The 27166-nt window shown below is 42.5% G+C and overlaps 1 protein-coding gene across 1 annotated transcript in view; it reads right to left on the bottom strand.

The window, feature by feature from the left end:
- Window positions 1-910: 910 nt before the first annotated feature.
- The window catches only part of LOC100882560 (lachesin), a 37676-nt gene continuing 11420 nt past the window's right edge, over window positions 911-27166 (bottom strand). Inside the window, exons 3-5 of the mRNA XM_012287506.2 lie at window positions 20025-20227; window positions 8101-8314; window positions 911-3517 (exon numbers count right to left, since the gene is read on the bottom strand). Coding sequence (XP_012142896.1) covers window positions 3105-3517; window positions 8101-8314; window positions 20025-20227 — 830 coding nt within the window. The 3' untranslated portion in view covers window positions 911-3104. The remainder of the gene's footprint in view (window positions 3518-8100; window positions 8315-20024; window positions 20228-27166) is intronic.

Here is a 27166-nt window from a genome sequence, read left to right on the forward strand (position 1 = left end):
CGATTAATAGAATCGTAATTCTTGAATAGCACCGACTCACGGGCGTAATAATCAATTAGGGACGATTGAACGAAGCGGTAATTTTAATGTGGCAAACAATGCCATTAGCATGCAGCTATTATCGGAGATCGAGGCTCGAACTGTGTCACGGTGAAATTATTCCTCTCTCTCCGTAGGAAGAACAGGAGGGGGAAATATATGAATAGAGAGAAGTGAAACAGTGGGGTATAATGAAAGTGCTTATGCACCATGAACCCATCGTATTCCGCTGGTATTTTACTTCGGTAAAGACTCGCGTCTATATTACACCGGTAATGGAAATACTGACTCTATTGTGTACGTCAAAGTGTATGTAACTGACTTCACGACTGAAAAATCCAAGATTTTTCATGAAAAAATACGACAAAAGCAAGAAGTATTTGATGTATCCGGCTTTGTTAATTGCCATCCTTTATACTGTCGATTTTACGCAAACTTCGACATGTCAATGTCGGTTCATCGTATTGAAGCTTGCCGAAGGGGATGCAGGAAAGCTTCGGTCAAACTTCCACTTCTATAGTTCGTGAAAATGTAACAATAGCCTATTATAGGTACTACGAGAGTTTTGAACCCTTCGGAAAATTCCTCCATTGTAAACCTTGACCGGATTAAAAATCGAAATTAACCTCCCACAATATAGAAATTAAGATACTTTGGATAACAAAGGTGAGAAAGTATCAAAATATTCGCAGTCTATTCGTTACTTGGATGCTCATCTCTCTTTCGAATGGCTATACGAGAATATTCGAGTTAATTTCGCAAAATCTCGAGAGACAGTAGCATTCAAGTACGAACAATACGGATTTGTCGTCGTTATTAGGCAAACAAGTTGTGAATAACTGAATGTTCCGCCGCAATCTACAATAACAGCTGGAATTTATATGAAAACTTTATTCAACCGTAAATGAGAGTAACATTGTGCGACGTTCGTAACATATTTATATAGGTATATACATACAACAGACAGTGACAATATCATCGAACATCATATTAAATTATCCTTTAACTTTACGTCAAACAAAACTTTCTCGTCGAGCGCTACACGCTCGAAATAATCTTACTCTTTTTATGACCGCGATAAATCAATCGACCTTTGATTCATTTCGGGGAATTGTTATCGAATCAGTGTACCTGATCTTCGATGCAGCTTACGATAATCTTTCGTCCGGTCGCATCGAGATTCGGTACACTATTACGATCTGCAATACGAGTGGTTTATTATTTTCGCAATTGGATTATCCTCGTTGACAACGTGTATGGACAGGTGGGGTAACTACTTGGGGGATAATGGATAACATGCTGTAATACTAACGCTGCGAAACATCGTGGTCCAGAAGATCGTTTCTGTTCTTCGTCGGAGAACGGAAACGTATCTCTATCAAGGATTTATAATGTACAGGGCACTACAGAACGGAAACAAATTGTACAGTTTAATGGACTCGAATGAAATTAACTCTCGATGAACGCGTGATTCGAGGTTGGTCTATAACATACTTTATTACCTTTATACGAATACTGATTGCCTAAACAAAATATCTTTGAAATATCTTTGTTAAATGCATCGTGTTATTTGTCAATGTGCGTGTATCCTTAAACGAGGTGAACGTATTATTTATGCAAAAGTCACACATTTAAGAATAAACGATTAATCTGCACAATTTATATCCATAAGTTCAGCAACACTCGTATAATTTACGAACAACGATCGACCGACGTCGGAAAACATATGTACAAAAAAAACCATCGAACATAAGAGACACGATTGGCACAACTCGACGTCAGCGAGATCCTTTTTAATATGATACAATTAACACGAAGATTATCACTTGATTCGTGCAAATAGTTTAACATGAAACATGCCCGGCGAAGGTGTCGCCGTTTTACAACGACCCTTCGCGCCCCGCGTAAACGTCGGTTCTTCTCTACACACATACACGTAACACCTGAGCACGGTCATTTTGTGGACGTCAGATAGAACTAATTTGGACATTATGAGCAAGGTTGTCCGTGCGTAGCAAGGCAATAGAAGATAATGTCATTAGGCTGTGCTGCATTACGCCGGGATTATCACGATTAATTACGCGCACCTGTAGGCCGAATATTATGGTATTCAATTAGATCTCGGCGATGCGTGTGTACGTTTTAATTTAATATCGGACGCGGTAATCGTCGAAAACTGGTCGAACTCAATCACGGCAGCGTATACTTCTCGTTTCTCTTTTTCCGAACAAAGTTACGGACCCGGTTTGCCCGACAGCCGTGGCGATCTCTCGTGGGTCGTTGCCATTAACGTAACAAATTTTCACAGTGCGAAAAGAGAGAGAGAGACGGAGAGTTAATACCGCGACCGAATAAAGTTATCGCCACGAGGTGGAACACGGTTTGGAAAGTTTCGGTCGGCAAAATGCGTCGGTTCGCGACAGGATTATCGCCATTAATCGTGCCACTCGTCGCAGACAGATTACACAATTACGCTTCTATGATCGCGATAGTACACATAGCTTACATTTACACGTATCACAACGGTTAATAGAGCGGCGGTGTCGCGTGAAATTCCAGCTTGTGCGCGACATGTATCGTGATCCCGTACGTTCGATTTCGAGTCCCGGATCAAACATAAAATCATTTTTCGAGATACGAGCGACTAAACAGAATCGTTCGGAAGTAATTGTTTGAGCATCGTGGTCTTAACGATACACCGAGAACGCTTCGTTATTTACACAGACATCGTTCGTTACACGATAAACGTATCCGACTTACACTTTCATATCCATGAAAAACAGGGATGCCATCATAGTTCCTGTTTCCACCATTTCTCTTTTATTCCTGGCTCCGTAGTTCACAGTCTCGTTAATCGGCACGTTACAACCCCCTCGTTTTCCGTTTCGACGTAACGCGTACCTCGCCCTTTTCGAAGACGAATTCACGGATCCAATCAGAGTCCAACAACGTATACAACACTAACTGTACCTAGTTCTTTTTTTATTTAAGAAAAGAAGAATCATCACAACCATACGATTACTCGTTTAATTTTGTCCCTGACGAGCGAGAGTGTTGCACGATGGTCAGTTCGTGGTGGTGGAGTGCAACACCAACTTCAACGTGGTGAACATCATCAGCAAAGCGCTGCACGCCATGACAGATGGTGATGACGCGATGCTGTGCTGCATCGCGGCCGGATTATCTCCTTTGAACACGTGCACCAGCACCCAGGCCGGTTGAGCGTTGTTCGACTTGCAGGTGTAATTTCCGGAGTGACGATCGGACGCGCGAGACACCTCCAGCCAACTTTTCCCTCCCGCCAGATCGGTACTGACATTGACCCCTTGGTCGATATCGTAGTTGATCATCCGGAAGTTGTGGTACCAGAATAGATAGGAGGGCGTTTCGGTCGAGTTTTTCACCTGACAATGAAGCTGCAGGGTGCTACCTGGCCTCACGAACTTCTCCGAGTCACCGGCTATCTCTGCTCTGGCCTCTGCAAATGGTAGAACGTGACGCGTCAGACGTGAGCAGCTTACCGTTTTATCCCATATTGTTTACCAGGGTCCAAAGGCGGTTATGAGGAGCGGAATGGCTGAGGTATGCATCGTGGCTGGTTAGGGGTTGTACGGGGATAGCGTACGAAAGCTTCTGCTTGCTCTCTTTCTCTTTAATGCTCGCATGGCCGTCGCTAAAATACACTCTGCGGCAAAATTAACCCTCCGACGGTTTATTCGGACCGTAATTCGTACACAGCGACGGTTATCGAAGTTATTTTATCGAACTGTCAAAAGGTTAAAGAGTCGCCAAATTTTTATCGATCCTTGTACCGTAACCTCGTGCAGCGAAATCGTATCGAAACGTGTCGGGAAAGTGAACCAAGTGGAACAACTCTACGGAATTCCAAATAATTTTTTCTGCGAATCAAATCACCGCGAATGGAAAGATTTCTTTTGATCTTCCGGTCTAAAAAGTCTCGTCGACGGCCGTGCGAGCGTTCGCAAAGCCTTTGTACTATCTCCTAATGATCACACGATTCGGGGAATTTTAGGGTACCTTGATTAGATGGAAACTATAAACCGTACCCCTTTACCGTCGTTCGCCTTGTTCGCCCAACGACGCGGACGGTCTGCTATAGGATCAGGTGTGACGGAACATTGTAAACACGACGACAAAACCTTCGCCATAACCCCCTTCGCTCCCATTGGAAACACTTTTGTCCATCCCGACCCCCATGTGCCGAGCGACCTTCCGTTCAATGGCGCGTCACGGACGAACACGCGCGAGCGAAAGCGTGGATCGAGTTTTAAGCGCTTCTCTGCGTGATACAAGAGCGTGCTCTTTTGAAGCGTGCACGCTCCAAGTGCTTCTGTCGACCATTGAATCGACGATGGGATTGGCTGCGGCGAACTATCGACTGTGTTGGTGCAAATCAAAAAAAAAAGGGCGAGAGAGGAAAAACAGCAGCAAATTCGTAGGTGGACAGAGGAGGCTGTGATGCGTTGAAAATTTATTAAAACATCACGACTCGAGGATATTTCTGTTGATTGTTCGTTTCTGTATCCGATGCAATTTTCCCGCGGTTTGAACGTGATTTTTTATCGTCTGTTCCGATAAAACAATTGTCTTTCAGGGTCTTTTTTTCAACTCGCTGGTTTGAACCAATTTTGTACTCTTTCTCGTTTTTTCCGTTTATTTTGTTTGTCCGGTTTTCAATTAAAGGCTAGAATCATCTTGAACCGCGTTTCATAATTTAGTTTCTTGATTAGTTTTCAAGGAGGAAAGAAATTTTAACTGGTCGCCTCTGAATTCATCGCAGAAATTGAGAAGCTTATTAAATGCGGTGCAGCGTAATCCCTCCTTCATCTATGTTACGAGTTTTAGAGGTGACGTGGCAGTATCGAGGATGGGTAAAATTAGATTCACCCGGTGAAAAGCTCTTTCTATGTACGCGACGATCCCGTTATTTACTTGCTTTCGAAGGGAAGGCTGAATTTTATATTTTCGAAACGTCTAATTACGGCCCTAATGAGACGCCATTAAGGTCAACTCGAGAACTGCCTTCGTTTCGTCAACAATACCGCGATCGTATTGATTCCGAAGTTACGAAGAAGTTGAATTCCTTCCGACTGGATGCATTCGTTAAATACGCCATTACCAACTTCCTATTAGTGGCGATTCAATCTGATTTTCAGCCGACGAAGCTACTCGTGTACCGCCGACACGAACGGTAAAAGCTTCATTCATTTTTCTTTAAACGTATTTTAATTAGAAGTCAGACCAAGGAATACAATCTACTTTTTTTCGTGACAAAGCAATTCTTAAACGAGGAACCGTGGAAAACGTTTCGCGAATACCGATTCGATTAACTCGAACCGACCGATTGATTCACGTTGCTGCGTATCGAATGGACGGCTCCGAAACATACGAGGTTGAACACGATCGATCGATTTAATTCTACGTTTCGATCTTCGCCGTTCGACGTGCAGCCACGTAACAGTTCCGCGCATCCTATCAAACGACAGCGATCGGATTGATTCTTGAAAACGTAACAGGGAGAAATTAGGATAAACGGTGGTTTCGTTACTTTCGGAGCAGACCGCGGACACGGATTACCTTTACATTCATGCATGTCCGAACAACGAGCATAATTAACTGATCGATTTAACACTCGTCCATCGCTTAAATATTTGAACACCTCGATACACCGAACGCGCATTACGCTTCGTCCCGCGTTCCGCGTTATAAACCGTTCTCGCCATTTAACACCACATAAAATGCTCCATAATCGAAACGTCCCGCCAGCCACTCCCGTTTATATATCATCCTTGGATCAGAAAAATCTCAGTCCATGAATTTCAAGCGCGCAAGAAGGAACGTAAATATTACGCGCCCCAGTTTCGGACAGGAGGGTGGAGGGAGGAGGGCGGACATAAATATTAAATGTACCTGAGAAAGGCTCTCGTACGTATCCGTCAGGATGTCACGGTAAAAACACGGCGCCGGAAACCGAAGTAAAATTAGATAACTCTCCCGTACACAAAAGACAACTACCAGTATATAGTCGCGGAGGGTATACACAAATCTATCGTAGGAAGGGTGGGGTAGAGCAGAATACTTCCAAAAACTGGAATCTAAATGCAAATACGCGAACACAGGGATGCGGTTCGAACGACCACGCCACCAACCGAATCTCGTAATTCACGAAACTTCTGCCTCCTGCGCCTGATAAAAACCACTTTCTCGCTATTGATCGGCCCGTCTGCTTAATAAAATCCAGATGAAAGAGTTCTCGCCCTCTCGAGAGGCCTGCTTGGACGGACCTCTTTCACGCCGACGCGTGGATCCTACGTAAATAGGGATGAAAATGTAAACACTTAAAGCGTAGCTCAAGGAGAAAGCTCGTAAAGAGTGGAGGAGAAAAAAAGGAGGCATAAGAAAGAAGAAAAAAGGGAAACGTAAGCCAAAGAAGAATAGTCGATACGAGGAGGTGCTCGAATTCTTAGGCCGCCGTGTTCTTTGAGCTTGTGCATAAGGAAAAAGCGTTTCGCCGGCATATACGGGGTGTTCGACCAAGAGCCTATCGCGTTAAATTCGCTCTTTGATAATTCTGAACGAAAAAATCTTATGTACGAACTATCCATTATATATTGTACCTATTTCGATATCTTACCATTGAATTTTTATCGATATTCAAAGTTACATGTATTAGCTCCTTTAATCTCTTAGGCTCCCCTTAACATACTTTAGACTTTTCCCAAGTCAAGTCTTCAGAGTTTGCCTAGGATCTCGCAGAGGAATATTCGCAAAGAGAAATCAAAATGTACTTTCCAAACTTTTTGTTTGTAATACGTAACATTTGTGAGACAAGTTTGTCTAGTATGTGGGTGAAGTTGAAGTTGCCCTTATCGAACACCCTGTATAGCGGTGGTAGGTTGTTATCGGGAGAAACGTGTTCTGTTTCTGTGAAGTAGGCGAGGATGATGCTCTTTACGTGGTCCTTTCGCAGGAAGCTTTGCCACTTTTCGCGCTCTTCCCGCACTACACAGCCTCCAACAAAAGAGACGTGTGCTTAGTCTATTGTATTTGCACGTTTAAACGTCCGCTCGTTCTATGTAATATTCGTTATTGCCGCTGACGTAATTGCGAGCGGTGAAGCGAAATAGAAACACGCTCGTAGAAGAAAAGAGCAGTATTAACGGTGAAAGGATCGCGGTAACATGCAGCTGTTGTGCGAAAGCTGCGCCGGACGATCGATACCCGTAATCGAAGCGAAATATTTTCGCGTTCGCGCATTTCGATCGTGCCTGTCCGCGAAACGAACCAACGACCACTGGTCTCTTTTTCGAAACGGTTTATTTCAATTTCATTAACCACCCGACAGAATAAACTAGAATTTAATTTATTCCATCCGGCCGGAGGAGCCCAGTTTTCAATCGAGATCGGAAATTCGCGCGAGACACTAAAGTGTATTAAAAATCGATAAAAAAAAACTGTCGGAGGCTGATGTGCAGGGACGTTCAATGGCGTGCTCTAACGAATAAATTATTTCATACTCTTTCATCGTGCGTTGTCACCTGGATATCGGGAATTAATTTGTTAGTTTTATCGTAAATCGAAAAGTAAAAGTGGTTATGTATAACGCGCGATGGCGAGTTATTGACATTCGTATATGAACTAAATTTTCGCGAGTTTATACGATCGAAATGATTTTATTTTGCGTTTCGGGCAATACATCCGATGCAAACTCGGTTTCAAAGCCACCGTGTTAATGAAAAATTTATAGATACCGCGTGCAAAAATAGTCGGAAACAAGCGAACTTCGATCCCCTCCGTATTCAATTTTTGCTTACTCGATAAATCAGCTTTTGGTGTAACGCAAAGTATGCGTAAACAAAAATGTCAAAAGGTAGTTTATGAAATATTCTGTTGGCTCTAAATGTGTTACGCGAACAAATTTGCCCACACTTTCCAAAAAAGAAAACAAATACCGCGAGTAAATCACAGGCGACGTATCGGGTGAAATTCGGACAGGCCCACGGAAATAGCTTAAATATCGGTGTTTAATTTCACGCTTACCAACAACCTCGAGGTACAGAAATATACTTGTGGGTGGATGGGTAGATACTTGGCACTGGTACCATCCGGCATCCCTCGGCTGGACGAATTTTATTTGAAGAGTCCAATCCTCGCTGTTGTGGAAATGAGTTGCCTGGAAGCGTCCGTCGTTGGCGTACGTAATCAGACCGACGGTCAGTAGTTCCTGGACGTCCTTTCGTTTGATCCACGACACCTGGGGAGCCAGGCAAAAAGTCTCGTTAACAAGAACGATCCGTCACCCTTTCTGGCCAAAATTGGTTTGAAAGGACGGATCTGACTGGTGGGATTCCGAGTTCGCGTCCGTGGAACTTCTAAAATTTCACCTGTAACGACTGGAATGTCCGCCTTTATCACAGATCGAATTTTTTATCATTTGTTCTCGTCGAAATTGGAAACGTTCCGCCACGTTAAAAGTCTACCGATAGAAAACGGAAGTAATTCGGTCCTTGTTCGAGCCGACAAATTCGTCCCTGTGCCGGGGATTCTGGATTTTAATTAATCGCTCTGTGGCTCTGTGTTTGCACAATAATTCGAAACTATGAGATTCTTACGTAACCCTGACAACTTCTTCTTCTTCGAAGCTAACCGATATTTTGCTACGAGGACAAATAACAAGCAGTCTGCTAGCGACTCCCGTTGTTCGCTCGTTCGATTCAACGTAATATCGAGGCTCGACCTTCTACTATTGTCTGTTTATTACGGTCAGTAACTACTGAGCCATCGTTACGGGTACTAACCCTGCCATTAGTTAGTATTTTCTATCCACACCGATGGACGATGTCCATTTCGCGTCGGTCATTAATTTTCTCCTCCTCTTGCGGCGATCGATGGTCTTAGATCGTCTTAACGCTGTCGAAGGGCACCGGCAACGATTAAAGAGCCGGCTTAAACTCGTAAATCGATATCGACGGAGAAGAACGTTGCGTTTACACCCTGCTGCGTTGCGTAACGCGCGGCCACGAATGGCTACGTTTTCTATTTACTTAACGAAGCAATTCTCGGTCGCAACGATGCAGCACGCAACTCAAACCTTTACGACTGCTATTTATTCGTTCAGCCGAAAGTTCGGGAGAGCGTAAACGATCAAGCTGCTAGCGTAGTTCGCAACAGTTGAAAACTAGCAACGGTCTGTAAACATCGTACACGTATGACAGTTGGTAAACGTGGTAGGTCAATAACGATCAGTAATTGCCCCGTGCACCCTTCCTCTTGATTCCGTGTAGGTGAGAGCAAGCAAGAAACTGCCCTCGATCAGAATAATTCTAGGACATCGACACACGCCATGATTGCAGAGCTCGTGACCGAATTTCGTGGCTAAACCTATACCTATAGCTGGATTATACGCATTTATTTTAATCTTCGATCGTTCCTCCCTTACCATTTCGTGCAACATTATCAGGAAAGGGGATTGGAAGATTAAACAAACTAAATTCAAAGTATCACCATTTGGAATAAAAAATTTGTCCGAGTCACACAGGAAAACAGACCATCAGAGCATTTTGTAGTAAATTTTTTCTCGACAATATTAGTATCGCATTTATCGACGTTTAGTCATGAATCAATATTAGCGAGATGATGTTCTGTCGAACACGACTGGATCGGGATTTTTGCAAATAAAAGCCAGATATTTTACGCGGTCATAACATTTCTCGCTCTAGATTCACCCCGTGAAATATCGGGGACCGGGCACGATTTATAAAACTTATACGCTCGCCATCGGACGTAAATACACGAGCCACGTAATGTACCGTGACTGGAACGTTGGCCGGTGCAATGATTCGACGACTATGTTCGCGTTTCTCGGATAGTAGTATTTGTAAAATCGGAAGCCTATCGCTAGAAGAGTTATCAGCGAGGGATAATCTTGACCAGCTCGATGGAAGACGACGCTGTTCACAGTCGGAATTGGCCGTGAAAGGGAAGAGAGATCCGTTCGCCATGATAGGACCTTACCTCGCTACGGCTTTATACCCGTCATAAAGTTTAGGCACCTGGTAACGAGGGCTATGAATGCTTTCGCCATGAGATTGAATTCTTGATGTGTTTGTCCTCGCTAAATGTGTAACCTTCGACGTACCGTGTTTCGTTATACAAGCCGGTATAATCGAACGTATTAACACGTTATCATCGCACTTTACCATTGCTAGAAGAAATTTTCATATGTAGCTAATATTTCTACTGAGTTACAGGAATACGAATACTTGATGGCTTCGATAACTTTAGGGCCATAAGCAGAATATTACACTTTCATCATCCAGAGAGGACTTTTATAACGGTACGTAAAAAAATGCAGTCCTTTTTGTAGCGCAAGAAGCGGTAACTTTAATACTTTTAATGGAATGTCGGGTAAATATTTATACTTTCATATGGGTTTCATCAACCTAAACGCGTTTCACATTTTGCAGCTATCAAAAATCGCAACGGAGTTCAAATTGTCTGTACCAATATTTCACTTTTGGTATATATCACGTTTATTCGCGTCAGTTATATTGACATAATGTCAACGAACACGGCACGCAGATAAAGGCCACTGTTACCAATTTTCGAAAAACGTTTTGAACAAAAGTTTACTCTCCTCTTACGCTGGATGTCTTCTGTATTCGTATAGTACGAACAGCTTTGCACGGGATAAAGGAGACGACAAAGTATCGTGTTAATAAAACTTGTATGTTTTAACGGAGATTCAAGAGGGTTGTAAGACGTAGGATAAAATATCGGATCAATCGTTTCCCTCTGCCACTCTGTTAAAAATTAGCTGATTACATCGTCGTGCTTTTAATCTTCTAATTCGTCGCTGGGAAAAAAGAGAGAAATTATCTCGTTGCGCTTGTATCGTAACGCGAAGAATCTTCTTCCTGTTCGAGAGGGTATCAAATACTCAACAAGAGATTAAATGGAATGATTCGTTTGCCAGGCTCACGGAAGAGATTACACACGAACGGTGGAAAAATTGACCGTGGAATTGGAAACGGGGAAATTTGTCTTGCGACGATAAGATCTCTTCCAGACTTTTAAGCTCGTCGTATCGCGAGCTTTTCGTTGAAATAGCTCCGCTTACCACGCGTTAGTCCTTTAACACGTACTCCTCATTAACGTGTAACTCGCATATTTCATGTTGTCCTGTGCTTTTGTGTGAACCACTTCAGAGCTCTTGTTAGAATCCGGCACGGTTTCAGCTGTTTCCCGTCCTCTCTGCTCTCTCACGCGAAACTTTTACGTAAGACGGTCGTCTTAAGACGCCGTGGTGTATTTAAAAAAAGCGGGAAAGGATGCCAACAGCCGGAGAACGAGCAGAGCGATTACCTACACCACCACCAGCATTGGCTGCATCTCGAAGAATAATGAGAACCGACGAATAAACAGTCGCGACACGACGAAAAAATGTCACGGGAAAAGAAAACGGACCCTTAAGACTCCGCTGGCTCGACTTTCGCGTCTGCGAAATTCGGTCACGAAATTTTACTGACCTTTTCGATGCGGTGTGCCGAACACCGATTTCAAATCGTGAAATCTAGCATTCGCGACTGTTCACGGACGTTCGATACACCTGCGAACGTTAGAGTCTCGATCGGTGTAGAATCTTGATTCGCCTCGATATTTGGGTCACTCGAAAACTTTCAGATAGTCCGCGATGTTCTTGAAGGATTGGAAACACGGTTAACTCTTGAGAATGTAGACTATCGTATTATAACTTTAAGTCTAAATTGATCCGTTTACGTAATAAATTTTATAGAACTTTAAACTGAGTCTGCGGAACTATTTTGAGATACTTTGAAGTTATCAAATCGTGTTACACTCGGCGCGATTCGAAATCGGTCACTGCTCGCTGCAGCTGGCAAACCGCCACTATATCAAAAACCTTAATGAATGATTCACGTAGTTATTTTCACGAGACTTCGAGTTTCACGCCGATATGCCACAAGTGCTAGTTCGCGGCACTTTTATGACTTCGAAACGTGTCACTTCGAAAATCGATCTTTGCCTTGAACCTCCGAGGAAAATAGACAGATAAGAATTATTATTGATTAACATTGCAACATCTGTTCGGGGATATAACATGTCAGTAAAACAGATATAAGGGGAATAGTGATAAAGTATTCGTCTCGCGTTTCTTTCTAAGCCTCCGAGAATACCACGCCCTACATCGAATCGATTATATCTCGCTACTTGATTAATGGTACACAGAGCTGTAAACGATTCCGGAAACGTGGAATGTGTTACGTACACGTATAAGCACGAAGCTCACCGAAATCGCGAATTCCTGTCGATCCGCGTGAATCTCCGCGAAACAAACGAAAGTCTAGATCGAGTTGCTCCGTCCAACTTGAGGCTGAGTTAAATAACCATTTCAATGAATTCCTTCAAGTACCTAACCACGAGTTTGTTCGAAGAAGCAAGTGGAACGGAAAACGAATTCAACGAACGAGGCGGGTTACGCGCGAAACGAGTACAAACAATCAGCCGGCATTGTATATGTGCCTCATCGAATCAATATCAATCGAACGAGGAGAAAAAAAAAACATGGCGAAAAACCCCATGAAAATTTGTGTAGTTGTCATAAAAATCATACCGTTCGAGCTTCGATGCAAATAAACTTCGGCAACGAACTGCAAATCGATTCGGAGCGTAATTTACTTTGTTCCATTCACGAGCGAGCGTGTAGGTCGATAAACAAACGTCTGTAAATATTAACGAACAATAAGTTTTCCTTTCTCTCGTCACGTTTGTTTTTATCGGATTGAAATAGAATAAAAAGGAAGCGAGAGGAAGTAGCGGTTCATCGCGAGGATTATTAATTTAGTTTCCATCGTCGGCGCATCCAGGAGAAATATTTGTTTCATAAAAGCGTCGTTTTAATTAAAACGGGTTTCCTTGGTGGCGGGCCGCGCATCACGGCTGCCATGCAGTCTTCCATTCGATTTACATCTCGTTTAAATTATTATTAAAAGTCCTCCCTCGTACGCGCGCGCGCATAATGCACGGACGCGAAATAACTCTTTAGAATTTAATGAATCGCGAATGAGACACCCGGTAAGTATTCATATTCGTACTTTAAAAGCGCTCGTCTATGGTTAGCGCGAGGCGACGTTATCTTGCGCCCCGTTTCAACAGCAAACACGAACCTGCGCGACGGATGAATCTTTGAATCATGCCATCCAGAATCCTGTCAATTTATGTATTTTCAACTTGTCGAATGCTTACGTTGCCTCCGTAACCTCGTCAGAGATGCCTGTTGTATAACGGAATTTCTGTCCTCCTGATTTCCTTCCTTCCGCGACTTGTCACGGGAGGTTCTCCCGAAGAATCGTGCTATTTTTCTTATGCATAGCGCGTTGTCTTTGCGCAGCGTCTTGGAAATACGGTTAACCGAGAAAATATTTTTTATCGACTCGTACAATTTCTCACTCGCGTAATAACGCTTTAAATTCGATGTTTAATTAAGCGTGCATTCGTAGTAAGATCTTATTATATCGCGACTTTCGCGTCCATAAACTTCTTGTTCCATAGAAATACATCGCGAAGGATATAAGTGCAATATGGCACGGAGTTTTGGAATAACCTAATGTTTACAATGTCTACAAACATACTCCGACAAGTTTACGGGAGATTGCAACGAACACGTGTTACCCTTTCGAACGAAACCGTTGACGAGGCTCGTGTACGGAGTGCTTCTCAAATAGCTGGCCAAACTTCGTATCCTGTTCACCTAGAGCTCGACCCTGACTACGGAAACGCTCCCTTCCGAGCTATAAACAGTGGAAGAGCAGCGGTGTCTCGAGATACGAGATACGTAGCTTTCGTGGATACCTGCTGCGAGTATCCTCTGGGAAACGTGTCTTGCCGGTTATTAATTTCTTCGTTTACGACTTTGAAACCACCCCGATTCGCTCGAATGCATCGTATAATAAATATCAATTTATCCCCGACTCGCTGGGAAGATTAATTGAAATGCTAATGAACAGCGAAATGCATACACTGTGAACGTTTGATAACGAACCCGATTAGCGTGCAATTCTGAATTTAGATTAGCTGAATCTACCCCTGTAAATTAGATCTTTTTCGAGTACATCGAGCCGCGTGAAATAACATCACTTTGAATACTTTTCACGTTTGAAGTTTTTCCTGTGTTTCGAATTTTAACGCTGGAGCGCTTGTAACGTCGAAACAATATCCATAAATTTTAATTTTCGTTACTTTTCCGAAATGCACACTTTCTTGATAAAGATCCAATGAATATGGTAATATTTAAAGGGTCGTTACAAAGCGATGCGTTATTACGTTTTCACGCACACGGCAGAACACACAAAAGCCCCGAGAAATTTAATATAGTGCACAAAGTATTCAGATAACTTTTTAAAAAAATATACGGCAATTCTGATTTAATTATCTTTTCCACAAACAACTTTTTAAAAAGAAAAAACTACGGAACACTCGCAACATTATTACCAGACCGTGGACGTTTATGCATTCATAGCATGTATGAGCTTGCAAAAAGCATGTCAACTATGAAATGAAATAAACCTGCTTAAAGCTGTATAAAATATTAGAGCTAAGATAAAACTTTGAATCGCTCGTGCAGAGGAAAATGTTATATAAAAATGTGTATTCGCATCGAATCCGCATTAACATGTCGTTGTGTAGGCGAAATCGCTTTGTCTTTTTCAATTACCCATTGCACGGGGAAAAATTGTGGGGAACACAGAACTATTTGTTGCGGTGACCTAATGCATTTCTCGGTGAGGAAAGAAATAGAAAAGCAAGAAAACGAGAGAAAAAATTGCTAGAGCATTGACAAATGGGTAAGGAGGGTTTCCAAGCAGGCGTACGAAGCAAGTTCGCTTTCTGTAGCCGAGTGAAACATAGTTGCACAGTTTGGCCGTCTATCTGTCGGTCTAAGGATCACCCTGTATGTTTGCCCGTCTCAAGACACCCTTCTAACGGTTCACGCTTATTGAGCAATTCCCCGACATGAATGCAGACACAAGCTCCCTGTGCGATGCCTTACATCGCTTTCACGTTCTCTCCGCTCCCATCGAGGTCGTGCATTGCGAGCCCACCCAATTACTTGGATACAGATCGTTAGCGATTTCCAAAGAGATTTCCTGTACAATGCAAACTCGACCTTAACGCTTCCCTTTCGACCTGCTTTACACCGAAACCGCTTTCACCCCGATCTGTCGGCAACAAATCGTGCCTGGACCGGCAATACCTGGTGAAACGCAAAATAACTATTCGTTGCTACATTTTATTCGCTTAACCATTCGAAAATTTCATGAAATTTTACTGACGAGAAAAGTAAAGAACGAAGAGTCAACGACTTCTGGCTTCAGGTAAGAACGATGAATAAACAGATATTTGAGGAACGTTCAACTCGTTGCGAAAAGGAAGTCTTACATTTTGCAGTGGAACGGCCTTTCTCGTGGACTCTTCGTCTGTAACGGCAGTCTTCCGTGCAGGTGGTTTTTGATACTTGTTTGCGTGGAATGATCTATATTAATCATGGTTCGATGTGAAACTTTTGCTTATTCGACGTAAAACAAACGAGTAAGTCAATAAGCGGGAACTCAAGTTTTCTCTGCTCCTCGAATTCACTGGTTCGATTCATATTAATGATCTCTCCGGTTACATTTCGACGAACACTGTAACCGTTGAAGCAAGAAGTTTGAAACGTTTCCGTGTCGTTAAAAGTACAGTGGATACTGGAATCGTCAAAATAACGTTTGAACGTAGACATAATTTCAGCAACGCGTAGATTCGCGTCGCCGTGACTCGGTACGCGTGAGTAATTGCTATTTTCTTGCGTGTAAATCGCGCTCGGTATTGTTATTCATGAACTGAACAAACTATCGTATTGTCTGTAACAACGACGGTCGTTCCAAGCGTTGATTCATACTACTGCAACCTGGCGCTAAGTAAATCGCGCCCGGTCCCCGTTGTTTTTCGGCTTCGTTTACACCGGCAGGGAGAAGGTAAAATAACTGGGTGGACGACGGGAATCTCGTTACCGTTATCGATCGACGAAAATTTTGCGACAATCTATGGAAAAGCGAGAGAAACAAGAAGCGGTTCACCGCAATCCAACTGCTTCGATATAATTAGATTTACGTCGGCCGGGTTCGACTCGTTTGAACGGAATCCAAATATTACTGTAAATTACGGGGCAAAGGAAGAGAAAAAAAAAGAGAAAAGCGGCCACGACCCGATTCAGTCCCCTGATTCTATTCACGCCAGCCAACCAGCCAGCTAGGGTTAACCCCTTTTTCGGAACGTTAACCCGACTTTCAGCGAACTATGGAGAAAAAAAGAATACACGGAAGAAGACGAGTAAGACCACAACGACACGCATTCATAGATGCGAAACTTTGGACTCGTTGCAATCGGGATAAAAGCTTGAAAGACCGGCAAGTGCTGTCACGTGGCCGTACTGGAACTCGGATTATCTGGCTACCCGTTTAACCAAAATACCCATTACCGTAATACTAGCTGCATGAAATGGCGACTCGAAAGAACAGAAAGCACCCGATTGCGGAACGGCACCGAGCGAGACGGCAGGAAAAAGAGAACAAACCCATCCCTACCTCTGTTTAGTGCGTATTACTTAGCGTTGATGAGAGTCTTGATAATAGGGGAGAAATGGAAAGAGAAAATTCCGTTTCCGGAATTAGCTAACTAATTGAAAGCCATACAACGGAACGAGTTACCGTGAGATTTTTCTGATGAGCCAAAATTGGGATTCGGAACGAAGAAGTTTCGCCCCCTTGTTCGCTGATAGGGTGAAATACTTTCATGCGCGTGACCAGCGTCGGAAAGTTAAACCTACAACAATTCCCTTTACCGAAATTACCGATAACGCGAGTGGTCCTCTTATAAATATTTTTGAACCCCGCCGTTAAAAAGTTAATTGCCGGAATTAGCTAGTCCAGGCTTTTAGGTTACTATATCTTACCGGCAATAAAAAATTTTTATCATCGCGTCTGGTCCGGAATTAAATTTAAAACGTATCATTAATGGCGATGGAATATAAAAGGTTGCATCGGCAATCTGTCAGTCTAGGCACGGAGTAACTGAGCATTTACGAGCGACGGCTATTGGAGCAGTTCCGATGAGAGAAGAGAATAGAAGATCGATCGGAGCGTAGATAAACAACGGTATACTTTAACGTTTGTCACCGTTTCGCCATTTCAGCGCATTTCACCCGTATCCCACATAACATCCTCCATTCCCTTTGGGCCGGATATTCCGTGGAGTTTTAGCGTGTAATACCGGTTCAAGGTAGGAGAGCGGCAAGTGGCGGTGTACTTCAGACATCGATACACCTTGTATCCGGGCATCTTCTATACGCCGTCGACATAAAAGGGATTTCATATAAAGGACAGCAATCTTCGAGGGATAAGTCGAAATGCACATAGACTTCTTTCGGTTCGAAGACGTCGCATTCAATTAGACGGGCAGCCTCTAGGAAAATTGCAAAGGACTTTGGGTGCCATCCAACGATGCAACAGTGACGTTAAAGGTTGGTTTCATTATCTTCTACCCTCCTCCTTTCTTCGCTGCATCCGTTCTGCCTTTCGCTCTATTCTTTTCTTTCGTCTCTCCGTCTTCGTTCAAACACGCAATGAAATTTTGCACGAACGAGATCGGCACATCGCGACAATAGGAGCAGCGTACGAATTGTTCGACGGAGACCGTCCTATTGATTTCCACCTGCGTCGATTTAATTCGACCTCGCTCCCGGCCCTTCCTCCCTTTACCCCGTCCCTTCCTTCGCCGCGCCGTCCTCCGCGTCCCTTATATCCTTCGGGTTCGATCGACCAATTATTGCGTAACGCGGTTACCGCACGCACGGGAAAGACAAATAACGCGATAATAACCTCGTAAACGTCGTGAAAAACCGACTGCGTACACGTCTGTTTCGTCGCTACGTCGAGACGACCTCATCCGTCAAGCGAAACGGCTTTCAATACCGCTACTCGAGACACTGCAATATTTTTGCTCGCGAACGCGACGATGGATAAAGGCACAAAGATCTCGCCAAGTCGGATCAAAACGTACTTTTCGCGCAGACTTCTTGATGCGTGGAAATGATGAATGACGACGGGAGCACTTTGAATTTTATGTAATTGGATAATTGAAGAGCGAAATGGGAAAATTAAAGTTCGAACAGCTACTGTTGCGCTGCTTTCCAGCGAAAACTTGAATTTCAAGATTAATTGCTCGAGACCGTCGTTATATTGTTACGCGCGAAACTTCGACGAGTGGAGATTCGCGTGGATTTTCAGCGCGTATGAAAGTAAAACGCGTAGTAACACTAACGAGTAGCGATTCAACGCGTGAAAATATGATTCGTGGCAATAGTAACGCTGAGAGCTTCGGCTTGTTTCACCGCGTACATTTATATTTCAACCGCGACACTCGAAGGGAATTAATACCGATAAGAGGTAAAACTCCGCAGATTAAATCGTGATGATAAAAAATGACGGAAGATGAATGCGCGACACAAGTGGTCAATAGGTTTGTCGTGAAAGGTAATTAATAACGAGTAGCATAACAAGATTTAATTTTCGAACGAGTTAATGACAGATCACGTTCCGTATTCCAGATTTGAGTCGTGATTAGCAAATTGCTATCGTTCAGGATCGATGTCGATATAACGTGTACAAAGGATATCAACACCGACGCGTTCGTCTATCCGCGACGAGCTAATTGCGCGCGGCACGCGAAATGTTTACCAACAAAATATATACACAGAGCGAACGAGCAAGTCGGCAGAAATGAAATCTCGCGAATACTGTTGCTTAATGAAACGGTATACTACACTTTTCACTCCGATACCGGGACTTCTGATTACATCTGGCGTTAATGAGAGACAACTTTTCTCCGTCAAGATCGCTTATGCGTTACGGAGTTTCGTTACGAGGCGTTATTTCGAAGAGTAAGCTCTCCGTTTCTCACGTTTCCTCACCTTCTATAAACCGTCGACACTTTGCAACAAATATCTTCCGCGTACTTAAGACGCGTTAATGCGTGCTCGCTCGGGAGAAATCTATTCGATGAAAAACACGAGGAAGACGTAATATAAACTGCGGATATTATTTTTCTTATTTCTCGAGACGTAGTTGTCACGCTGGTTTATCGACAAACTAAGGAACTAACAAAGAGTAACCGAGAGAAGTGACTTTGGCTAACGAAGGAAAACGCAAACATTTTATTTCGCAACTTTAAAACTTGCCAGGTTTAAACGAAAGAGACTGAAATTTCCTTCGTCTTCTTTTTTCTCTCCTCTCGAAGAGAAAGAACTAGTTTCTCTTGTTCGTTCATCGAAAAATTTCATTACCACAACGATACAATACGGTCCTTTATTTTCCGTATACTTTCGTACAGATTCCGCGACGAATAGGATTATAAAAAATGAGAATAAAATTTTTATCGTTAACAATGCACCAAGTCGCAGGGAGAAACAGTTGAAAAGTTAAAAATCCCGTGTCCCTGCTGTCTCTCCAGATTTTAATTCCATTTTATCCGTCACGGATTCATCCGGGCAATACACTTCGCTCTCTTTGTTTCAATTAAATCCTTCCGTGCTGCAGCTCTCATTGGTCTCGTTCATAATCGTAATAGGGGTACGAATTAAATACGCCGCGAGACGAATAATACTCGTTGATGTAGGCTTGTAAGTCGGTCCCCGAGAAACGTTTAATTTCTACAAAGCTATGCCCTTTCACTGCAGACCGGATCCTTCTTAAAACTTCCTACCTTCCCCGATCTCCCAAAGGCCGCGCCTTCGGCTCTTGCGTTGATATGATAATAACTTTTCTATACTCTCGGGAACGGCCGAAAGCCGGCTTCGAGTAATGCTTTTTTCGAAAACTTTTTGAAGAATGTTCCCTTGACTCGAATCTCACCATTCCGTCTCCTAGATTATGGACGAGGCAGGGTAGCAACGCCGTGGATCCAGTTTGGGCCGAGATCACGGTGGAATTTTCGGTCCCGAAGCTCATCGGTAACGTGGGGGGTAGATCGATGTCTAACGGTTTTCCGGTGATGCCCGTTTCCAGGGAGTTTTCGTTCGCTGCCACTATTTCAGCCGTAACCGCCGTGGGATAGTCTGGAAAAAAAAGAAAAGCAAGGCATTAAATCGGAGCGAGTTGTTAGGAGATCGAACAAGGTTTAAGCGGTTGCTTGACGCAAAGCTCGAGTCGCCAGGAGGATCCTTGTTAAGAGGCTTTCCTCTGGACTTTACTTAACCCCTTTCCACAACCACGTTCAAACTTCACCCTCCGTTTCTCGAATATTTATGCGCGTCTCGTTGCGAAAGCTCTCTAAAGCCAAATTCATACTTGTATCGGAATTGTTCCCCGTCACCTCTGCTTTCAAATAAAATGAATAATACAACGTTTCGTTACGCGGTGTAATTCTGTACAGGCGATTACGTAGATCGGAAACGATCATTTTTAGTGGGTAACTTGCTTTTCGAGAAAATCCAATACCAAGTCTTTTATTTGTGCCCGTAAGCAATGTTATATCGCTGTTTACATTCAATTTCAATAATGTATTTATTTAATCAACCCGCCGGCGATACGATGTAATTGCAATTATTCAGAACACGACCGTTCCATTTTTCAATTTAATCTCTCTATCTGCATTCTCTTGTAATTTGTTACACCATTAAAGTCGCAGGGCTAGTAATCAACGACTTCCGGATAATTAATATTTATGCGCAAAGTAAATAATAGTGTACAATTATCGGAGAAGATAACTTGGAGAATATGTCATTAGCGTTATTTGAGGGTAGATTATGAACCGAAGAGCTTTCGCGGATAATGATGTCTTGCGTATTTTTCGAAAAGGAGATATTAAAAAATATCGTACAACGTTTTCGATTTACTTTTCTAGAATAACGTTGCCTTCTCGCTTTGTACTGAAATTTTTGAAATATTCCGCATAAAAGTGTAACAAATAATCATCCTCTTTCGGCTTATACCGTGATTTTCAATACACTCTGTATAAAAGCATAACAAGTAATCACCTCTTTCAGCTTATACCACAATTTTCAATATTTTCTGTATAAAAGCGTAACGAGCAGGAATTATTGTAAGGGCTATTCAACTACGCCTAGCAAGCCAAAGTAATTAACTCTGATCTACCAATTAAGCTTGAACACATAACAACGTACAGGAACGGCATACATGCACCGTGTATATTGTTCTGATACACTACGATAGTTCGCAACTATTCAGTAATGTTCATGACACTCTCTGTGAGCCGAAACATCGTATCCAAATGTGCACCGTACCTAATATGTTAATACTACTATCAATACGTTAGTTCCGTTCGATCGTCGGAGGCGATGTTTTGAAATTTGTTGTTCCATTAATCACCGCGTCGTTGAAATCTGGACGTTAGATCATCCGTGTTGCTTCTATCGATTCGTCTCCGTACAAACGCAGCTCTTATTACCTGGCGTCTGATCGAGCCATGAATCAAAAACAAATGTTGATAAACGAGTTCGATAAGTACGAAAGAATTTGAAAGTAGGATCCATCGCGGAAAAATGTATAACGCCCCGAGATGGCCAAGATGGATGCGTTAATCGTTCTAGCAGAAAGAGCATCGTACGACGGACGTGTCAAAAGTTGATCGTTCATTTTTGTTCTTTTTTCAATAGGAACACGAATCACTTCGATGATAATTTAAAGTTCGAGGCGAACCTTGGCTGTGTCGCGCGAAGAAAACTTTCGGAAACTTCATCTTCTCGAAAAGAAGGAAGCTATTGCCAGCGACGAGATGTTTTCTTGTTCACGTTGCAAAGTCATCGGCGATTTTCATGCCGGTATATTAACAAGAAAGATTAAAATACGAGATCGAGCAGAAAGTTTCGTATGTATATTAATTGCGCTGGTCTCAAAGCACAGCTTCTGCGACTGCGCTCGTAAACTTTACACGCAATTTCTGACGCGTTTCCGCTTCACGTGGAAAATGAATTAAAAACTGCAACTTTGATAAAACCATACGAATAATCGTTGTACACTTATTTCGTTTCGCCCGCTTGGTTATGTTTAATGTACCGACTCTTTCGGTTGGCTTGTAACTGTAAGGCAAATTGTTCTCCAGCGAAGAGGGAAAACTCAGATTTTCCATGAAAATTCGCAAGAAATAAAAGCGACGAAACGTACGGAAACTCGTAACAAAGTGTTTAACGAACGCACAGAGCGAAGAAAGTTGATGTTTCTTTTTTTCCCCTCATTCGCCGCAAAGAAACAACCCATTATTCGATAGAATGCGAAATTTATGATCGCAGAATTTTTCGCTCCCACCACGGGTAACTTTTGTACCCCTACCATCGTTAGGTATACAACGTACATACGGAAGAACATTGGGTAACCGATAAAAAACAAATAGGGAAACTTCCCCGGGCTATCCGGAAAAGTTTCATTATTTTCGAACGAGACTGTGCCAAGAATTTCTATTAAAATAATAAGAACTTAAACGAGTCCGGGCTGTTATGAAACACGTTCGTGGCGGAAAGCTACGAGAGTAATCCAAGTGGCAGGAGGAGGTAAGGAATTCTACGGCACATCGAAGCGAAATTTTGTTTCCGCGTCAATGTTTTCTTCAGGTATTTCTTCCATTCCGTGAACAGTTCTTTTTTCAGCCGGATAAAGAGAAAAAAGCGTTGCCCCGGTTATTTCGCGTTCTTTGTCGCGCCGCGTAAATTATATGAAAGAAAACTCGACCTCGATTTCGGAGCAACGAAAAAAGGGAAGAAAAGTATAATCTTGTAACTGGAATAATCGACTGCGAGGTATCGTTATTACTAGAAACTTGGAAAATGAGATACTTCTGGGTCTTAAGGAACAGCAATATTCGTAAATTCTTCGCGCGCTAAGCGTCTTTCGGGGCAATTTAACTAGCAAGTTTGCCTCGATGCACCGCTAAACTGGAAATAAAACACCGTGATGTCGAGCTCGTTTGTTTCACCGTAACTTCGTCCGCGCCACGTTGTTCCTTGAGTTTCTTGCGAAATTTATTCTCGATTCGTGGGCGAACGGTTTCGCGGTATAAAGCCAACCGGTAACGTCTCTTCGTTGTTTTCGAAATCGAAAGCTAACGCGATGAAAACCGCGTCTCGAAACGTTTAACAAACCGCACGAACTCGTTAAATTTTTCTTTGAAAACGCTTCGAATTTCCGACGCGTTTCGCGCGTCAACTGTCACAGAGAGAAAATTGCAATGACCACTACGCCGAACATGCGATAATAATTATTTTCAACGTTAAGCTTTTCGTTCTCGATACATCTCGCCGTACCAACGAGGACTATTATTCCGAGCGTACGTGCCGAAAAATGAGACCGTACGGAACTAAGAGCCATACATCGAAATTTTGACGTATCGTAGATTGATCAGCTTTCCTATGAAACGTCGTCGCTTATCAATAGCCATTTAAATTCGGCCGGAGAATAACGCAGGAATTTCACTGTGATTCGTATTAGGTTATAATTGGCAATTAATCATTTCGTATTATGAAAGATTTTCATAACATAGCAGTCATTTTCATCGATGTTTTTAATTAATTATATCGTAAGCGATACTTTCGAATCATGCCTGTATTCATATATTTCCAAATCGATCGCTATTCCCTTCAAATTGCTACCACTTTATTAATAATAATAATGAAAAATGCATACGGCAATTTTGTCGAAATTTTAAGCTTTAAATTGATATATTATAGTCGGTATTTTTCAATAGTTTCATGTCGTCAAAATGTGCGGCAGGTTGAACGTTTTAAAATATGTTAACGGCACAAAGCTGTCGCGACAAGCTTGCTTAAAAACACATTTTAAATCTCTCTCGGAAAAGCTCTTTCCCCTGAACACTTTCCAAGTTCACGGATATTATAGGTAACGGTAGCTGGAAAAGGTTAACAATTCGAAACTGCGAACGCAAGTTCGAACAGCCAGGAAATTTATCGAACGCGTTGCATTCCGTCTCTATTTCGCTCGCGTCGACCACCTTTTCGTAAACTATTTTTTCCAGAGCAAATAAAACGATCGTAGCGGGCCCGCAGATGGTCATGGATATAGAATATGAAAAGCCGTGGCCACGGATACGTCTCTCCTCATTCGAGTATATTTAGCGGATAGACCGATGAACCACGCGTCACATGGACCACGGGTTTACCACCCTTCGTATCGTACACTTTTTCTTTTTTCAGTCTAGCACCGGCGCAGCGTTGAAAGCAGCTTTTTAACCGCGTTCTTTCACAGGTCTAAGCACACTTTTTGTCGGTCCATGGTGCAATAAACTTCATAGGGCCCGTAAACGAGCCTAACGCAACAAAGGAGCAAACCCGGTAGAGAAGATACGTTTATTATAAACGACGACTTCTCGTTTATTGAATTGGAGATGCTTGTTTTGTTAGTCTTGTTTTCTATGTAAATTGCCAGCCGCGGAAGTTACGTTCGCACGGGGTTAAGCGTACGTCTGAAATTTGCATGAGTAATAGATCCCTCTCTCTCTATGCCGGTAAATTGAACAAGTAACCCTGCTGGTATCGCTTCACGCAGAAATAGATTAAATTAAGTTACTGCATTCACCGTGCATTGTAAATCGTGGCAAAACTGGCGTTAGTGATTTCTCGCCAACTGAATTCCGATTGTTATTCGATTAAATCAAATTACGACCAACGGAGAAATATCGACTGAACTCGTAGTAATTAATCATTGTTGAATCGAACCTGGTTGTTCTTACCCTTCGTCCGAGTAATTGCACGGTTATCTAATGCTCCGAGTGGGAACCATCGTGACAGTGACGACTGAAAAGACAATTCCTCCGGAGAAAAATTTGAATTATAATAGCTATCAAGCTGAAAGGTAAAACTTGAACATTAATCGATCGTATCCTCGGTAATTGCTACTTTAATGTGCCTGACTACGAATGCCCGTTTCCACTGTGGCAATTAACTTGTCAGGAGGAGAAAACGATAAGCGATCGCGACCTGGAAGCGTCAAGAAAAATGATTAAAGACTCGGAAGTGTAACCTGTAAGACAAACGAATGATGGTCCCTATAACGATGGATTACATCGAAACTTTGAGAAATTATAAACCAGAAGATGCGAAGGTTAAATTTGCGGAGAAAAAGAGACTTTCGAACCACGAAATTTTGTGTTGCGAGCGAGGACACTCTTTGTTACGGTGCTTAAATGTTATATCACACTTATACGACATACTTCGTTACAAAGTAACCGCCTCGGTAATCCTCTCTGGATATATTTATCCTGTGCATCTGTTCGCGACCGTAACGACAACCATAATTTATACGTATACCTCGAGAAATTTGCGCCGTATCGCGTTGCAAGAGAGGTATGATCGATCCATCGATATCGTCGAAATAAAATCGAGGAGCAGCGAGTGAACGACAAAGTAAAAAAAAAATTTTAAGTGCTCATTAAGTGAACAAGAGCACAGTGTAACGAGTTCGAGTGGAAAGAACGAGCACTCGTATCCGCGAGGTCTTTGCAGATATTCATAATGCTCTCGTTAAAGTGTGGCTCTCGAAATTATGGAATTTCACGTTCAATTTTAGCTCGCCGACACGGTAATTCGATAGCAATAATGGTCTCGCGTTAGTAGTCTGTTACTAATCAATATCGAGCCGGCTATTTTGACGTTCATTGCAAATATTATAATCGTTCGGTGTAATTTACGTGACTTATTTAACCCCCCAGGCATTCGATCGCGTTGAAGCGGACTTTGTTTATGGCATTAAATGTCGCGAGGGTCATTGCTAGCCGATACCACGAATTTCGCGTAACCGAATATGTTGCGGGCAAAATATTTTTAACGATATAATTAATAATACAAAATTTGTGGGTCGGAGATGACACTCACAAATTTCTGCCACGTCGATCGATCGTCTCGAAAAATATTTGTCGTAAAATTGGTGGATCATAAGTGGTACAAGTGGATGAAAAGAGCATCATTGATAATGGAACGGCAGAAAAGAGGTGTGAGTACGAATTAAAGACCTGAAAGGTTGAGAACTACTTAAAACAAGTAACAGAAGCGAAACTTAGCAAACCACGGTAGCACGTTAAATGGGTACATTAAGAACTTTATAGTTAATTCAGACGGGTTCGGAGCTGCCATTGCTTCCGGTAAATTTCACCGCATCCTTGTAGTGGCTTCATAAATGATCAACAGAGCACGTATCGTGCACACGGGTACACATAGATGTCACCGACAACTTTTACGAATACCTGCTTATATATTATTCATCAGTTTAAAGGATCACGGACGGGTATACCGCATTATATGAAAGTTCATTAATTATATGCGTCTACAAAGTTTTCGTAAGTATTCCCAGTTCTTATCCCGGTAATATGCTACCAATTGGGAAATTAATATTCATTCGGAAATGAATAATGGTAACTTCAATCTGGCGGAAGGTCTTTCGGCATCAGTAATCTTTAGTACGTCCATTAACGTCGACGAGTACGAAGGGAATCGTGCTAGAATTACAGGCTGCTTTTAAAGCAACGCGCGAAAGACTCGTCTCATTACATTATACCACCCGGTGATATTATATCAGGTTATTAAATAAGTAACGTTGTTCTGATACGTAACTTGAATACTCATCCCTCGGCGGGTGGGCCATTTAATTAGCGATAATTTCAATTAAAAATTGTTACTCCAAATTACTTGGACATTACCTTTTTAATAAAATATTATCGATAAAAAGAGCGTAAAACGTAACTTAAGATAGTATCATGTCGGTGTTTTAATTGGAAAGCATTTACCAATTTCAAGAATATTACCGTCCAAAGACGCGAAAGCCGTGGTTTCAGAATTTTATTAAGGTTCAAAGCCAGCATCGATTGATTTAGCATTCGGAATAGAAGCTACAAATCGCGCCACATATTTTATTCAAGATCACCTCGTCGCTAAACGCTTGTATATCCGTTTTGAAGCATCCTGTATCGATTGAACGTTGAACTCATCTCTGGTTGCACATACAACGATTCACCCAGGAGAGCTCAGTCAGAA

The sequence above is a fragment of the Megachile rotundata genome, chromosome 6 (genome assembly GCF_050947335.1).
Source record: "Megachile rotundata isolate GNS110a chromosome 6, iyMegRotu1, whole genome shotgun sequence".
NCBI lineage: Eukaryota > Metazoa > Arthropoda > Insecta > Hymenoptera > Megachilidae > Megachile > Megachile rotundata.